The sequence below is a fragment of the Geotrypetes seraphini genome, chromosome 11 (assembly GCF_902459505.1).
Source record: "Geotrypetes seraphini chromosome 11, aGeoSer1.1, whole genome shotgun sequence".
NCBI lineage: Eukaryota > Metazoa > Chordata > Amphibia > Gymnophiona > Dermophiidae > Geotrypetes > Geotrypetes seraphini.
The window spans coordinates 132,056,750-132,074,660 of NC_047094.1; the positions used below are offsets into that span (position 1 = coordinate 132,056,750).

The 17,911-nt window shown below is 45.4% G+C and overlaps 1 protein-coding gene across 4 annotated transcripts in view; it reads right to left on the reverse strand.

The window, feature by feature from the left end:
• Window positions 1-15,715: 15,715 nt before the first annotated feature.
• The window catches only part of LPIN3 (lipin 3), a 71,367-nt gene continuing 69,171 nt past the window's right edge, over window positions 15,716-17,911 (reverse strand). For all 4 annotated transcript variants that reach the window (XM_033914537.1, XM_033914539.1, XM_033914540.1 and 1 more), the window contains one exon: window positions 15,716-16,923. In XM_033914537.1, the coding sequence (XP_033770428.1) occupies window positions 16,770-16,923 (154 nt within the window). In that variant the 3' untranslated portion in view covers window positions 15,716-16,769. The remainder of the gene's footprint in view (window positions 16,924-17,911) is intronic.

Genomic DNA, 17,911 nt, shown 5'->3' on the forward strand with positions numbered 1-17,911 from the left:
ATCTGTGACGAAGGTGAACCATTGAAGATTCTCACTGAAAACAGAATAATTGAATTTGGACATTGACTGGAAGGCAATGATTTCTCCCTAACTGTGGGTTACAGTAAATCACATGTACTCCAACCAGCGATTGGTGGTGGTGGGGGGGGGGGAGGGAGCAAGCTAGTCCCCCGTGCTCTGAGGGTAATAAGTAATGAAAAATGATTTAAAAAAATAATCCTTCACCTCTCTGAAATGCATCCCAGTATTTATTTGGTGCCTCTTGTTCAATTAACGATGTTTCTTTATTAGCTGATGAAAAGGAATGAGTTGGACACAGTGTACTGGCCACTAGGATGAAGTGTCTTGTGTCATGAGTCGAAATAAAGTCACCAGACCTCACCCGTATTTAACACACATGCTTCAAATGTGCATCTGAAAACCTGGCTTTTCTCAAAAAATGTAAGTCTCCCTCCAACTTAGGAACCAAGGAAACTCTTATATCTTGGCATCCCAAGTCCTCTAAATTTTCTTCACACTTCTACCTCTAACCCTCTGTTGTAGTTCCTTCCTATTTCTCCTACTGTAAACCGCGTCGAGCTCTACGAACGTGGAGATGATGCGGTATACAAACCTAAGGATTAGATTACATTAGATTAGATAGCGGATGCTGCGGATGGGCAGACTGGATAGGCCATTTGTCCTTTATCTGCCATCATGTTTCTCTTTTTCTATAACCATAAAGCTCTATGACATCACAATGCAGGTGGAAAGAGCCTTAGCCTATAGGAAGAGGAGATGCAAATGTTAAGAGCCTTAGCCAATAGGGAGAGGAGGAGATAGCACTTCTACCTCTAACCCTCTGTTGTAGTTCCTTCCTATTTCTCCTACTGTAAACCGCGCCGAGCTCTACGAACGTGGAGATGATGCGGTAGACAAACCTAAGGATTAGATTAGATTTGGCAAGAACCATCAAATTCATTTTCTGGCCTAATTCTGCCGGATATCTTTCCCAACTCTGACTCGTTGACCCATCACCAGTAGAATACCCGAGAAGACAGAAGAGGTTGGCTGTATTGGTAGAGTCAAACCTTGGTTTGCGAGCATAATTCATTCCAGAAGCACCGCTTGTAATCCAAAGCACTCGTATATCAAAGCGCATTTCCCCATAAGAAATAATGGAAACACAGACAGTTCGTTCCACAACCCAAAAACTTTAATACAAAATACTATACATACTTGTATTGCAAGACCTCACTCGTTTAGAACAGTCACTACACTCCCTCAGCATCAGAGAGAGAAGAACCATTGGTTTAGTTGTGATGATTTGACACGTGTACACTGTTTGTACTCGTATTGCAAGACTTTGCTTGTTTAGAACAGTCACTAAACCCTTGCAGTATCAGAGAGAAGAAGAACCATCGGCTCAGTTGTGATGTGTGTATTCTGTATGTGCTTGTATTGCAAGACATTGCTTGTATATCAAGTTAAAATTTCATAAAATGTTTTGCTTGTGTTGCAAAACACTTGCAAACCAAGTTACTTGCAATCCAAGGTTTAACTGTACTTCCATCACATAACAATATCTCGAGTGATAAGTTATAAAGAGCGGGAACACTTTAGACTGGTTCAGAGCTCCAAGTGTGAGGGACTAGTTAAAAAAAACCTCTTCCTCTCCCTTATCATGACATGCATGCTTAGGACTTGCCTCAAAAGAGTTAAAAAGCCCGCGGTGTATTAAGCCAGACTCATTTTCTTGCAACACTGGTAACATGGAAAGAACCCATTGCTACCTCTGCTCTTGGTCAGTAGAGAAAAATAATGAGCATTGCAATTAGAGAATGACATGGTGGCAAAATTCATCACCGATCCCGTCCCCACAGATAACCGCAGGAAATAATCCCATGCCATTTTCTAGTGTCTATTTCAACCTCAGTCCTTCCACACCAGCATTCTTCAAAGCAAAGCTTGCGGGTCAGTGGCTGAGCCCATTCATACTCTGATTCTTATGTGAGCCAAGGATAATGAAGCCATTGTGACATCACTGATGTGATTGGCTCTTAGGCACTGGTGGAATGAGGCATTATGACATCACAATATCTGCTCTGGATACCAGAGACTGTCATTCTGTAGTGTCTGTTTCAACCTCAGTCCTTCCACACCAGCATTCTTCATAGCAAAGCTTGAGGGTCAGTGGTTGTGGCCATTCGTACTCCGATTCTTCCCTCTCTCCTTAAAGAATGACATGAAGATGGCTTCCCGCGGTTATCCGCGGGGACGGGAACGGTGATGAATTTTGTCACCGTGTCATTCTCTAATTGCAATATGACTTTGACCTATAAGTAATGCAATGATTGTGTCAGAATAAAATAAGGAAAACGTTGGCAAATGTATTTATAGTTCAAACATTTTTCTTGATTTTATCAAGAAGTACAAAAGTACACAAATGTTAACAAGACAGGATATGGACAAGCCATACATCATCATCATAAGTCTTGATTAGCAATAAATTAAACGTAGTACAACTAGTCAAACCGGTTCACAGTCATTCGCGCGCGGGACAAAGCTGTGCCGACGTTTGAGTCCAGACAGTTGGGCGCAAGACTCCAGCACGCCGCCAGAAAAGTTAATTTTAAAGAGCTCCGACGGGTGGTGTGAGGGGGGAACCCCCCCCCCAGTTTACTTAATAGTGTTCGCGCTGCCGTTGGGGGGGGTTGGGGGTTGGAACCCCCATTATAGAGGAAACTTAACTTTTTCCCGATTTTTTAGGAAAAAGTTTAAGTTTTCTGTATAATGTGGGGGGTGACAGGTCATTTGCGCGCAAGACAATCGCGCACCAACAAAAACGCAAAGACAACTCAGCGCAAACACAATACCACGCAAAGACTATAGCGCACGAGACAATTGCGCGCAAGGATAACTCAGCGCAAGACAATTGAGCGTAAGGATAACTGAGCGCCAGACAATTGAGTACAACGATAACTCAGCGCAATGACAATTCAGCGCGCCTCTAGATGGCGCCTGCCGAACGAAGGCCACGCACACGTTAACACGCGATCACGTCACCACGTTGTCAGTATGGTTCCCTTGACTTTTTGTGTTTTAAATATAAGTCACGTGAATGCATTTTCGTTACTATGGTTACGTTTCCTCTTTATATATGTGCTCCGAACAGCCCGCCTTCCTTTCGCTGCCCGACTTTGTCCGTTATAGGTAAAGATCTGGTTTTGCTAGTATTTCATCTATAACGAATATTTGTCTTGCGTGGATTTTTCTCGCCTCTGGTGAGAGCGAACGTACTTCCACATTTCTTCATTTACAGGTATGTTTATATTTTTGGTATGTTTATATTTTCAGTTCACCTGCACGTGGGTCCCCTTTGCAAGCGATACAAGATGCGTGCTACACAATCGCAAGAAAAAGCGAGGGTATAATAATAATAAAATTGAGCGCAATTGACTATGAACCGTTTATATTGGGTATGTTTATGTTTGCGGTTCGCACGCGGACCGTATGGTTGCACCCCCCATAAAACCCCCAACGGCAAAGCGAACACTATTAAGTGTGTGGGGGGGGGGTCTTGCGCCCAACTGTCTGTGCCAAAATGTCGGCACGGCTTTGTTCCGTCACCAGTCAAACCATGTCAAGTTCAGCATTCAAATCCAGCGCCTTAGCTGGGCACTAGATCCCTTCTTCTCTCCCGCTGAGGGAATTAGGAATGGCGGACTCATCTTGATCAGGAAGAGACAAGACCTCACTGTCACTGCTGTTCACACTGATCCCAAGGGCCAATGGGGGCAAATGCTTTTCTAAAGATCATGCACATATATTTTGATTTTCTTATATTCATGGGCTGTGCTCTGGCTAATGCTTAAACTGCGTTCTTACAAAAATAGACCCCCATACAAGCAGTGTTCCCTCTAAGCGGGCGGGTGTTGTGAGCAAACTTTTTTCACTGTGAGCTAAAAATATCGGGCGCCAGCAAGTTATGAGCCAAATAAATATGTTGCTTTCTACCACAGAACTTCCTTACGTTTGTATGGAATCTATCCCCTTTCAACTTTAGAGAGTGCCCTCTCGTTCTCCCTGCCTTAGCTACTAAGTCTATTCCCTTCAGTACCTTGAATGTTTCTATCATGTCCCCTCTCAATCTCCTCTGCTCAAGGGAGAAGAGGCCCAGTTTCTCTAATCTTTCGCTGTACGGCAACTCCTCCAGCCCCTTAACCATTTTAGTTGCTCTTCTCTGGATCCTTTCGAGTAGTACCGTGTCCTTCTTAAAGTACCAGTGCTGGACGCAGTACTCCAGGTGAGGGCGTACCATGGCCCGGTACAGCAGCATGATAACCTTCTCTGTCTCTTCAGTCCAGCATCTGCCCCTTCCATTCACTGTCTGTCTTTCCCTGCCATCTCTCCTCCTGCCCCCCCCCCCACCCCCCAATTTGGTCTAGCATCCATCATCTTCCTTCTGTTCCCCTCATGGTCTGGCATCTCTATCCTTCCCTCCCCCCTGTGGTTTTTAGCATATCTCTCTTCTCATTTCCTCCACTCAGATCTGATCATTCTCTGCTCTCTCTTCCCTTTTCTTCTCTGGTCTTCCTTCTCTATTTTCTGCCTCCATCTAAATTAAATTCTTTCTTACTATTTAGTCCCGTTTCCCTCTTTTCACTGTGTCTACACACAGCTTGTCACCCCTTTCCCTCACCCCTCCATTATCTTACTATTTTCTTCCCCCTTTATTTATCTCCTCCTTCCATCCAGTATGTGTTCTTTCCCCACTTCCATTCAGCATCTGCTCTCCCTTCTCAACTGACATCCATCTGCCTTCTGCTCTCTCTCCCTTCTTCTCACTTCCATCATCTGTCCCCTTCTCTCTCTCTCTCATCTCCTCCATTCCATCATCTGCCCCTTCTCTCTCTCTCCCCCCCCCCAACTTCCATCATCTGCCCCCCTTCCCCTCACCTTTGTGGGTCACTTTCTTTCCCCTGAGGGTGGCTCATGTCACAGGGGAAGCTTTGGCCGAGCAGAACCGCTTGATTGACAGTGGAACTTACTTGATTGATGTCGATGCTGGGGCCCGTTGCCGTTTGAAGGAAAAAAAAAAAAGGTGGAAAAAAGGAACCTGTAAAGGCGAGAGGAAGGGAAACCTCCAGGACAGCTGCTTTTTGCCCTCCTTCAGCGGCCCAAGAGTTCAGACCAGCAGCGGCAGCTCTGTATGCTTTTAACTTCGGCACAGAGCTGCCCCTAATCAATAGTTTAGCGCGGTTTCATGAGGCAGCCTCGGGGCCTTTGATAGCCGGCCCGCTTCGATGATGCGATGTGGGCCGGCCTAGCAAAGGCCCCGAGGCTGCCTTATGAAACCGCGCTAAACTATTGATTAGGGGCAGCTCTGTGCCGAAGTTAAAAGCATACACAGCTGCCGCTGCTGGTCTGGAGGTGCGGAGACAAGGCAGGAGGCAAACGCGGTGGAAGGCAGGAGTCCCGGCGAAGGCAGGAGTCCCGGCACAGCGACTGCAACAGGAAGTTGCAAGTCAGCTGACGCCGGCCTTTCGTTGCGGCGGGGACCGAATCCTTCGCGGACCGGCAAGATTTTGTTTGCGGACCGGCGTGAAGAACTGTGCTCTACACTGTGTGCGCTGTGACGAGAAACTTGTGCGCTGCGAGGTAATATTTTGTGCGCCAGCGCACCCCAGCGCAGCTTAGCGGGAACAGTTGGCAGAGTAAACGATAATATACCAAAACCAGGGTAAGATACCCTTTTTCCTTAAAGGACCCACGGCAACAAGAGGGCATCCGTTGAAAATCAGGGGTGGGAAATTTCATGGCGACGCCAGAAAATATTTCTTCACCGAAAGGGTGGTTGACCGCTGGAATAATCTTCCACAACATGTCATTGAGGCCAGCAGCGTGCCAGATTTTAAGAAAAGATGGGATTGGCATGCGGGATCTCTTCGTGGAGGTAGTTAGGGGGTGGGCCATTAGTGTGGGCAGACTAGATGGGCCGTGGCCCTTTTCTGCCGTCATGTTCTATGTTTCTGTATTCATAGAATGAAAATAATATTTACTGGAAAATCTCTCAGCTGTGAAACTCACCTAAGCTACAACTTGCTAGACAGTTTGAGTTTTATCCAGTTTAAGAAGGTGAAAACACAGTGCATTAAATAATATAAGAAGCATAAATACCCTCCACCTCCTCCCCCAAAACCCTCACTCCCCCCCAATGGTATTCTCTAATTCATCTCACTATGACACATCAATATACTCTAGGAAACCCATCTTAAGACCGCACTAGGGCCCTTAGGTTTGTAAGTAAGGTTCCCATATATTCATAAACATCAACTTTCACTTCTCAGGCCTTCCCGCATCTCTCACCTATATTATTTGATGGATTGTTGTTGTATTATCCATAATGTGATACTCTTACGTTGCTTTTGATATTGTATGCATCAATAAAAATTGTTTGACTCTAAAGAAGGTGAAAACACTAGTTTCTCTTTCATTGGGAAAACTAGTGACTAAGGCACGGATTCTATAAACAGCGCCTAAACCCCAGGCGCCGAGGTCAATCTTAAGTTTATAGAATGGCGCCAAGCGGTGGCTGAAGTGGACTTGGGCACCGGGAAGCGTCCGAACCGTAGGCTCACCCTATTTAAGCCAGGGGTTTTTTGGTCTAAATAGGCGCCTATATGCCAAACACGTCCATGATCTGCCCCTAGCTACGCCGACGTTCTGGTAGGCGCCTTGGACTAGACGCCCACCTGAAAGTGGAATGTACCTACCAACCCCCCTCTTTTACTGAGGGGTGCTAAACGATTAGCGCACGCTAAACGCTAACACGTCCATAGACTAGTAAAAGAGGGCCCAAGTTACTACTTATCACTACTACTGATCACTGAAACATTTATAGACGGTCCCTGCTTGGAAGAGCTTACTATTTAACTTGGACAGGCAGACATGACAGACAGGGTCGGGGATGTAGAAACCAGGGTGAGAGGAGTTAGGAGCTGAAAGCACTCTCAAAGAAGTGGACTTTTAATCGGGCCTTGAATATTTGCTAGAGACGGAGCCCGGCGTAGGGATTCGGGCAGCTTGTTCCAAGCATATGGTGCAGAAGGGAAGGTGTCTGCAGTTGGCAGTTAGGTGCCCACCATCCGATTAGTTCTAATTTAAGCCAATTATGAGGTACTAATTGCTTGTTATCTGCGCCAATTAAACTTTTTAAATAATTGAGATTTAGGCTCAAGTGTCCAAACATTTGTTAAAACTTTGTCCACAACATTCGTTCTTAACACAATCATGGTGGACATATCCAATATCGAGAAATGTTCACCCTCTATGTGCTGACTTGTACTTGCCCGCAGCTGTGAAAAATCATTCCCCTACACAGACGTGTCTGACACCGCGGGCTTTCGCCTCGACGACTGCTTTGGGGACTTGGGTGAGCAGAAGCAAACTGTTTTCACTCCCTCTGAACGTTGCGTTACGGCTGTCTGGGACACCATGGCGTTGGCGTTGGCGTTGGCGTCTAGGCTCCCGGCAAGATAAGTGGCTCTTAAACATAGGCCCTCTTTTACTAAGGTGCGCTAATCGATTTCGCACGCGCTAAACGCTAACGCGTGCATGTTAGTCTATGGGCGCGTTAACGTTTAGCGTGTGCTCATCGGTTAGCGCAGTGGTTCCCAACCCTGTCCTGGAGGACCACCAGGCCAATCGGGTTTTCAGGCTAGCCCTCATGAATATGCATGAGAGAGATTTGCATATGATGGAAGTGAGAGGCATGCAAATCTGCTCCGTGCATATTCATGAGGGCGATCCTGAAAACCCGATTGGCCTGGTGGTCCTCCAGGACAGGGTTGGGAACCACTGGGTTAGCGCACCTTATTAAAAGAGGGGAAAGCTTTTTCAGCAGATGGTGTCCCAGTCAGCTTCCAGATGTGCGCTGCAGTGAAAGCAGGAAGGAACCGACTGAGACGCTGCTGCTGCTGCTGGGAGGGGGGGGAAAACTTTGTTTAAGAGCCACTTACCTTGCCGGGAGCCTAGACGCCGACGCCATGTGCAGAGAGACGGCCCTAATGCAGCGTGAAGATGAAGTGACCACTGGTTGCTTCTGCTCACCGCAAGTCCCTGAACTAGTGTCGGACGCGTTGATGTAGGGGAGTGATTTGTCACAGCTGCACGTAACTACAGTTCAGTACGTAGAGGTTGATCGTTTGTTGATATATGATAAGTTCGCCATAATTGTGTTATGATAGAATGCTGCGCCCAATGCATTAAGACATTTTTGGATACTTATCAGGCACTAGTTTCTATGGAGTGTTTCCACTGAAAAAGAAACTTGTTTTCACCTTACTGGATAAAGCTATCAAGCCGTGGCTTAGGTGAGTTTTACAGCTAAGGGATGATTATTTTCATTCTATGAACATTCGTATTATTGTTGCTATTTTTTTGAGTGGTATCTTACCCTCGGTGGCAAAGTAAGGGTGAGTGGTGCCCCTCCCCTGCCCTCTTCCCTGTCGTCGCCCCCCCCCCCCCCGCCTGCACAACCTTTCCCCATACCTTTTTAACTTTGGCGTGAGCCAGCATGCCCGCGTCGGTGTCAGCTCGCTCTTTGACGTCTAGGTGCGGGTCCCAGAAGTGACATCAGAGAGAGCCGATGCCGACATGGGCAGCAACCTCGCGCCGGGGAAGTAATAAAGATACAGGGGAAGGAAAGGGGCGTGCACATGCAGCAAGGAGAGGAGCAGGGGGGGGGGGGCTGCACCCTTAGGAAGACCGTGCCCAGGGCAGACCTTCCCCCCCCACTACGCCACTGCTCACCCTGGTTTTTGTAGATCATAAATTGCATTCTTAGCACAATAATATCTGTTTATTTATAGCTGGCCCCGAGCTAGAAACAGAAAACGGCTTCAGGTTCTACAAGGAGTGTCAGAAAGGGTCTGTTGATCTGATCTCTTGGCAAGACTGGCTGTGGACTGATATGAGTGACCCATTCTGCAGGCCACGTCTGCTAGAGCTATAAAACTGAGAAGGGAGCGTGGGAAGTGTGCAGGATCTGAGAGAGAGGTGACTAAAAGAGGCCAATATTCAACGTTGATTTAATTGGATAGCAGGACCCCTACCTGGTTAAATCATGCTGACCGTGTTTAAGCCGGATTTCCAATAGCACTTACCCAAATAGCATTGAAATCTGGGCAGGGCCAGAGTGCTCCGCAGGTGGCCTTTGTGGTATCCAGACAGAAATAGGCTGTCCTAAATTAGCCAGGCAATATTCATTACATTACATTAGTGACTTTTATTCCGTCTTTACCTTGCGCTTCAAGGCGGATTACATAAGAGTTATCTGACCAGGTCCAGAAGTGTTACAGAGTCGAGCGGGTTGCTTCGGGGGATTGAAATGCTTCCTGCGGTGTTAGTTTGTCTTGATGGATTTCTTGAATAGCTGCCTGATAATTGGATATTCGGGGCTGGTATCTGGATATGGCCCGGCTAGGTATAGAAAAGCCCATGGTAACCAGAATCTTAAAAAGTACTGGCCCCCATAGGCTCAATAATGACCCCCATAATGGTTTAGGCTGTCGTTCCCAATATCAAGGCAACTTACGGTATCCTTCATAATTCAGCTAGAATATGTCTCTTATTTATTTAAATCATTTCTAGCCCAACTAATTCTAAAGATACATAAAATCAATCAACAATACAACACAAAAATTTCTGATCTTAACCCCCCCCCCAAAAAAAAAAAAAAAAATTAAATTAAAATATTTAAAAGCATTTATCCAGTTAGTAACATCTGCTGGTCTAAAAATTGTTGCCTAAGTAGATCAAGGAACTTACCCAAAGTGTGTCTGTGGGAGACATTGAATTTACCCCGTTCCTAGTCCACTGGCCCAGCCACTAAGCCACTCTTTCTACTGCTTGGGCAGCTTGGAACTCGAGGCTCTTGTCTACATGGAGTAGCTTCACACAGGTAGCCAGAAGTTGCTTTTTTACACAGTGACTTACCTACGTGGTAGAAAACCTTTTATCCAAAGAATGACGAGACTCTGGTTCTTCTGGTTGATGGGATTCTGTCTATTTCTCGTATGGCCCTCCTTTTTTTTTGTCTTCTGAATACAGCTGCTGAGCCATGAGTGCAGCTGTAAACAGCTGGATTTTAAGCGACCTGTGAGGTGATTGGTTATTATTTCTCTACAGTGCCAGGTTTTAAATAACAGAAAGCTCTGACCGAAGTCCAAGTTTTGCCCCCCAAATCACAGGAGTTTTTGAATAATAGAGCTGAGGTTGTAAGTTCAATCCCAGCCTGCTCCCTGATTGTGATTAGATTAGATTGTGATTGTGATTAGATTGTGAGCCTGCCAGGACTGATAGGGAAAATACTTAAGAGGACCTGGTTACTAGTCAGTGTATTGTAAACCGCTTTGGGTGAATCTCTTCATGAATAAGCAGTTAACAAATCCCAATAAACATATACACACAACCATGTACAGTGACATTTTAGAAAGGATGGGTAAATTGGAATTAAGAAGTCCAAGTCGAGCCTGTTCTGAACTACACGGATAAATTAATTTTTATTTGCCACTGGGTTTAGGGGGGGGTTCTCCCCCCAATTCCTCCAGTAGAGCACAGCTCAATAGGAACCCTATTCTGAAACCTGGTTGTCCTGGATAATAGGTTTAAATCCCAATGTTTATCTTTTTTCGCCATAGACCGATGCTTACATTCAGAAATAGGAAATATATTTTGGGGGGAGGGCACATCCCAGACCTTGGAATCCAGATTTAGACATTTTGCAATATAAATAGATAAATGCGGGTTTAAGCATGCCTAAAACCTGCAATGTGCTTCTTTAAAAAGCACCATAGTCAAATAATGGTATTGTAGATATGTTTAAGATTAATATGGACATAGGTTTGTAGAACCAGACCCCTCTTTTTCCAATTGGCCTATTCTATACAGTTTGTTGTCCAAATCTTATTTCTCGTATATCTCTTGCCTTTCTCTTTTATCCTTTTCCTTTGTACAGTACATTATGGCATTCTTTGGAAGAAATTAGAACCCAAGCTCTTTCCTAGTCCTTCTAACTCTGTATCACACCCTTCTGTTCCTGCCCTTGCTTGTTCCGCGTTCCCAAGAGTCACTGCCCGTGTCTCTATGTTTGCCACTATTTCTGGTATGTTGTTTCCTTCCTTAACGTGATTAAGGTCCTCTGTCTGCTGACTCTCTTGGATAAAATAGTGTGGTGGCCAGGTTAGCCTACTTTAAATGTTATAGGCAGAACCCCCCCCCCCCCCAAAGAGACTAAGATGACGCCTTTTTTCTTGGACCAACAATAGTTTTTGACAGGCCTTTTAAGGATATAAATTCCCTTGAGGATTAACATCACACAAATTTTCAGTTTTCGCTTTCTGTTTAGGCTTCACCACACCACAGCTGCACTTACTTCATCATATACTGTTGACTGTGACATCATTCTGACTATGTGACATCATTCCCCAAGCTTCACACAATTGGTCAAAGCAATATCTCTCTTTTTCGATGATTCTTTACATGTCACCACCTTCCCACCCCACAGTATTTTTCCCTAAATAGTAACTTATATGTATACAAAGTTTGGTTGAAATCTGTCCACGCATTTCGGAGTTATGCTGGAATATACATACATACATCCGATTTTATATATATATATATTTAAATTTTATTTTATTTAATTTTCTATATCGTTTTCTCAGGGGAGCTCAGAAAGGTTTACATGAATTTATTCAGGTACTCAAGCTATACGACAGCCTTTTAGCGACACAGGCAGCAAAGATCGATACTACCATCACCAATCTACTGACCAAATCTACAGACATTAAAGTATTCCGAAAAGAAATCAAAACTCATCTCTTCAAAAAACACTTCCCATCATCATAACCTCACAAAAGTATTAGAAAATGTTCTCACGACCACCTCCATCACCACCACCAGCAATACCCTGAATCCGAACAGTATTATCTCTATTCGTCTAAACAACCTATCACTATCCCTCCTGCTATCAATTTCTCCTGGAAAAGTCCAGACTAACAATTGTAACTGGACACTCTCTTGATTACATGTACTGCAATGCTACTGGAAATGTCCAGTCCTCTAACTTGTAATCCGCTTAGAACCGCAAGGCACAAGCGGAATAGAAATCACTAATGTAATGTAATTTTCTAGTGTATTTAGTCCAATATATTCATTTCTTTTGTTTTATTCTGTTTGTTATCTACTGATTATCATGAGGTTTTTCTCTTAATTTTTATATTGCAATTTCTTTCTTTGTGTAAGTCTTCATTTAGTTCTCGATGTCTCCTTTCTTCTGGAAGTCATCCTTTTCTGTAAATCACCTTACTGCCTTTGGGAAAGCCATTATGTCAAAGACGAGAGGCCGCTGAAAAGTTCTCAGCCCAACCAACAAAGTTGGGGCAGTCTCCATCGAGGGCAATACAGTTAGGGCCTGATTCTCGAAATGCACGTCCTGATTGCAGGCAGCGGTAGGCGTCCTACCACCATCTAGCAGCCAATTAGGGATGTATGTTTTGGGGGTTTTAAAAAGTGTCCGAGGCAGGAAACGCCTGAAAACACATCTGTTCCTGAAATACTTAGGAAACCAACCTATTCAATCTTAGTCCTTAACAACCGAGCGCAAGAATCACCTGTCGCTAAATCTGTACTTTGCTTATTCATTCAATCTGTAACATTTCTAGTCATTGTAAACCGCATAGAACTTCACGGACCTGCGGTATATAAACTGTTATTATTATTATTTTAGGCCTCTGTAGCACATCTACGGAGAAACATACCCATGCTTAAGCATTCCCAAGGCGGGCCTTGGGCGTGGAAGTAGCTTTGGGAGGGCTTAAGTGTCGATAAAGATATCTTCCTTTGTAACATGTTTGTCTTGTAAACATACTCCCAAATTCTGTATATAGCACCATAAGTTCACATAAAATCGGTACACACAGCTGATTTGCAGACAAAATTATTTAATAAGAGCAATCAGTGCTGCCGGTTGACAATTAATATATCTATACCCACTGTACCTGGCCCTAATTAGAAGTTGCACACAACTTGGTAGGCACATTCTATGGCGCGTGCCAGTTCTAGTGTGCAAATCTAGAAAGGGAGTGTGGTCAAGGGAGGGCATTCTTAAAAGTTAAGTGCACTTTTACAGAATATGCTCGATCCGTTCACAATGTAGGCAGCGGTGTTTAGGCCTGATTTTTCTTGACCTAAATGGGTGCGCCTAAAAGTTATGACATGCATTAGCGCTAAGCGTGATTCTATAAGGTGCGTGTGCCTTTTATAAAATTGTGCTATGCACCATTCTCGTTGGTGCTGATTTTTTTTGGGCGCTATATACAGAATCAGGCTTATACGAGGGGGTGCTGGAAAGTTCTGAGCCCAACCAAGAAGAGAATGACGTGGATAGGGTTCAATCGATGATCTGAAGTAGAGAATGACACGGTGACAAAATTCATCACCGTTCCCGTCCCCATGGATAACCGCGGGAAACCATCTTCATGTCATTCTTTAAGGAGAGAGGGAAGAATCAGAGTATGAATGGCCACAGCCACTGACCCACAAGCTTTGCTTTGAAGAATGCTGGTGTAGAAGGACCGAGGTTGAAATAGACACTAGACAATGACATGGGATTATTTCCCGCGGTTATCCGCGGGGACGGGAACGGTGATGAATTTTGTCACCGTGTCATTCTCTAATCTGAAGCAATGTCAAAAACATTGAATTTTGTTTCTGCAAATTGGCGCTTAACACCCTTTTCAGCTACAGTGACAAAATAACGCTCAGAATTTAGGAATTTGGTTGGTTGGGCTGAGAACTTTTAAGCACCCCCTTGTATAGTCCTTAAATCTAGCTCCATCCTCCAGGTAGGGGGAGGGCACAAGTGATTCAGAATCGCTGCAGTACATCGGTAAAATAGGTTAGCAGAAAGGTTCAGAATCAACCCAGTCCTCAAGACACATCAAGTCAGGCTGAATGAATTTGCAGGAAATAAATTTGCATGCAGTGCCGCCATTTTATGCAATGGGCAAACATAACACAGGGATCTGTATTACACACTCAGCTATCTGGCAGGGCATGTAATATGGGCCCCTGGCACAAACCGTATGAGGTGAAGAGTAGTGAATGACATGGGGACAAATTTTTTCCCCATTCCCGCGGGAACTCATTTTCCCATCCTGTCGAGTTCTTTTCCTGCCCCTGCCCCATTCCTGCAAGCTCTGTCCTCATCTGCGCAAGCCTCAAACATTTTAAAATCATATGTGTCCGAGGCTTGTGCGGTTAAGGCACAGCTTATGGGAATGGAGCACGGACAGTGACAAAACTCACGGGGACGGGATAGGGGAAACTGAGTTCCCACGGGGAAAAATTTGTTCCCGTATTATTCTCTACATTGCACCACTCTAGAAATCAAAATGTAGCAAAAGTGAGCCAAGTAAAGGACAATCCAGCCATTGTGACATCACTGATGAGGTTGGCTCTTATTGGTGGAATGAGGCATTATGATGTCACAATACCAGCTCTGGTGATCAGAGGCCGAAACTTTTCACACTGTTTATTTATTCAATTTTCTATACTGTTCTCCCAAGTAGGGAATGACATGGGGACAAATTTTTCCCCGTCCCCCACAGGAACTCATTTTCTCGTCCCGTCCCCATGAGTTCTTTTCCTGTCCCTGCCCCATTCCTGCAAGCTCCGTCCTCATCCGCGCAAGCCTCAAACACTTTAACATCCTAAGTAGCAACATTCTAGAGCTCAGATTGTGATGTCATAATGCCACATTCCACCAATGCCTAAGCTCCGTCCTCATCTCATAAGTAGCAACATTCTAGAGCTCAGATTGTGATGTCATAATGCCTCATTCCACCAATGGCTAAGCTCCGTCCTCATCTGCACAAGCCTCAAACACTTTAAAATCATAAGTGTGCGAGGCTTGTGCAGTTAAGGCAGAGCTTATGGGAATGGGGAAGGGACAGCGACAAAACTCACGGGGACGGGATGGGGGAAACTGAGTTCCTGCGGGGACCGGGAAAAATTTGTCCCCGTGTTATTCTCTAGTGAGGAGCTGAGTCAGCACAAGCCGACCCCTCCAGCCTCGCCTCTCCAGAACCCCTCCTATCCGATCCCTCCACCTCCCGGAGAAGACTTTGCCCTTGATCAAGAACCCCCCACTCATCTCCCACAGATCAAGTGTCCCTCGTCCATAGAAGGCCTATAAGTGAGTGAACTCCCCTCACCCCGCCTACGCCCCTCTCATGATCACGCCCCCTTTTCAGTTGCGTGCTGAAAAATTTGCACGCGCGTCACTGAATAGCGCCTCGTAAGTAAGATGCACGTGCAAATTCAAATTGTCAATTGGCAGCAAGAATTGTTAGTGTCCAATTATTGGCGCTAATTGACTCGTTACTCAGATTACGCACACCCAAATTTCTGCGTGCAATTTTGCGTCCCGTGTATTGAATTTGGGAATAAATTTAGAGATTCCCTTGAATAGCCAACAGGGAAACATCGTTTGCAGTGTGCTGGGCTAGATTACCTTTTCCTGTCAACTTCCTTACTTTCTGGTTTGGCCTCTGAGAGAGCCGGCCCGCCTTCTACACTCCCTGATGTTAACGGCGGCGTACCAGACACAGTAAATTATCAGCTAATCCAGCCTCTCAGAAAGTAGATGGATTTAAGAGGTTAAACAATGACAGTCTGTTAAAAAAAATCTCTCCTTTATTCCCACACGGCGTGATGACGTGAACAGCCATGGTTGAAGTCAGAAATCATGTTATCAATGAATGAGATGATCGGGAGCCATCTCCTCCAATGGCTTTTGCGTAAATTTAGAAATCAGTCTGGATCAAGGAGATGGACAGGCAATCAGAAACTGACCGACTTGTTCCGTGACTCTTGTTATCTGTCTAAGAGCCAGGACACATTCGAGGTTCGAAGAAAGTGCAATGTTGCAATCTGATATTATTAACCTGGAGGCTGTGGATATAATATCCTGCAACACAAAGGAAAAAGAAAGAACTGACCTTTTAAGGGAGCCTTAGATGTAAACTAGGTTTTAAGATCCTGATAAGGTACTAAGGAGATGGGGAGGTCAGATGGTTTTTATCAATAAATATGCAGAGAAGCACAGTTCTAAAATCTGGCCATCTTTCTGAGCCATCCTTGAAGTTATAACTGCTTTACTGCAGATGAAATATTTCGTGGAAAGACAACGTAAATAAGCCACATGTTCCTGAAATAAGGCAGTGTGCCTTGACTTCTCAGCTGATTCTGACTGGCAGCTGCTTGGCACTGGTTCTAGAGCTCGTCCCTTCTTTCAGTCCCCTAGCAAATGTGGACTTTGCTTCATAAGTTTGCAGCGTTCTCTTAGCCCTGGAAGGGGACGTGGTAGCAAGGTGGGTTGTCTCCGTGAATAACCATTGCCTCCTGCTAGTGCTTTCCAGAAACGACCCACCCCAACGCTTGACAATCTTTGCATTACAAGAAAATAACAAACAGACTATGCGATCTAACCAAAGCCCACAGTTCACAATGAAATGCCTTTTTTTTTTATATATATATACAAAGATCCATTGCGTGTGTGTGCGTTTTTCAGGCTAAACCAGAACGCTCCCGTTTTCTTGACTTTGGCATATTTGGCCCAGACCTGCTCACGATGTAAGTATGTAGAAAGGCCAAAGGAAGGGAGAGAATCAGCATCGAATGTGGCCAAACGTCGTTACTGCCCCGGCGCGTTACTGGGGCCGTTTCTAGGACGTATCTACCATCTCCTCTAAAGAAACTTTGGAAACAGGATCCCGCCAGAAAGAGAAGTTGCTGAACTCTGGGCAGAGCAAGGAAGATGCGGACGTGTGAGGGACAGGCGGGAAGATCAGCTCTACCAGCTCACCTAGCCTGGTGTACCTGCAATAGGAAAAGAGAGGTCAAAAAGGAGAAATGGCTTTGTTTCCTCTATTCCCTCCAGTCCGTGGCAATTTGGGGCAGGCTTGAACCCAAAGCGAGCATCTCTTTATCTTTCCCTCCCTTCCCATCCCCCCCAGCCCCATTACGTTCATACCACACCCTAGCCCCGCCCCTCTTGACGCGATTGCTTTTCAAACCCCGGACAAAATGCCGGGTTTTGAAAAGCCATCCGGGCGCCTGGAAATGCCCGGGTAAATCCGGATGTCTGGTAGCCCTATATCAGGGGTGTCCAATGTTGGTCCTCGAGGGCCGCAATCCAGTCGGGTTTTCAGGATTTCCCCAATGAATGTGCATGAGATCTATTTGCATGAACTGCTTTCAATGCATATTCATTGGGGGAATCCTGAAAACCCGACTGGACTGCGGCCCTCGAGGACTGGAGTTGCCCACCCTTGAGCTAGACACACACAAAGGGACAGTCAAAAGAGATCATGCTAGAACTGAAGAGACCTAGGTCAGGGGTGTCAAAGTCCCTCCTTGAGGGCCGCAATCCAGTCGGGTTTTCAGGATTTCCTCAATGAATATGCATGAGATCTATTTGCACGCACTGCTTTCAATGCATATTCATTGGGGAAATCCTAAAAACCCGACTGGATTCCGGCCCTCGAGGACTGGAGTTGCCCACCCTTGAGCTAGACACACACAAAGGGACAGTCAAAAGAGATCATGCTAGAACTGAAGAGACCTTCTAGGTCAGGGGTGTCAAAGTCCCTCCTTGAGGGCCGCAATCCAGTCGGGTTTTCAGGATTTCCCCAATGAATATGCATGAGATCTATTTGCATGCACTGCTTTCAATACATATTCATTGGGGAAATCCTGAAAACCCGACTGGACTGAGGCCCTCGAGGACCGACATTGGACACCCCTGCAAACTCCCAGTGGCACAGCAGCAAAAAGAAAATGCCTCCAGGACCATTGCTAGACTACC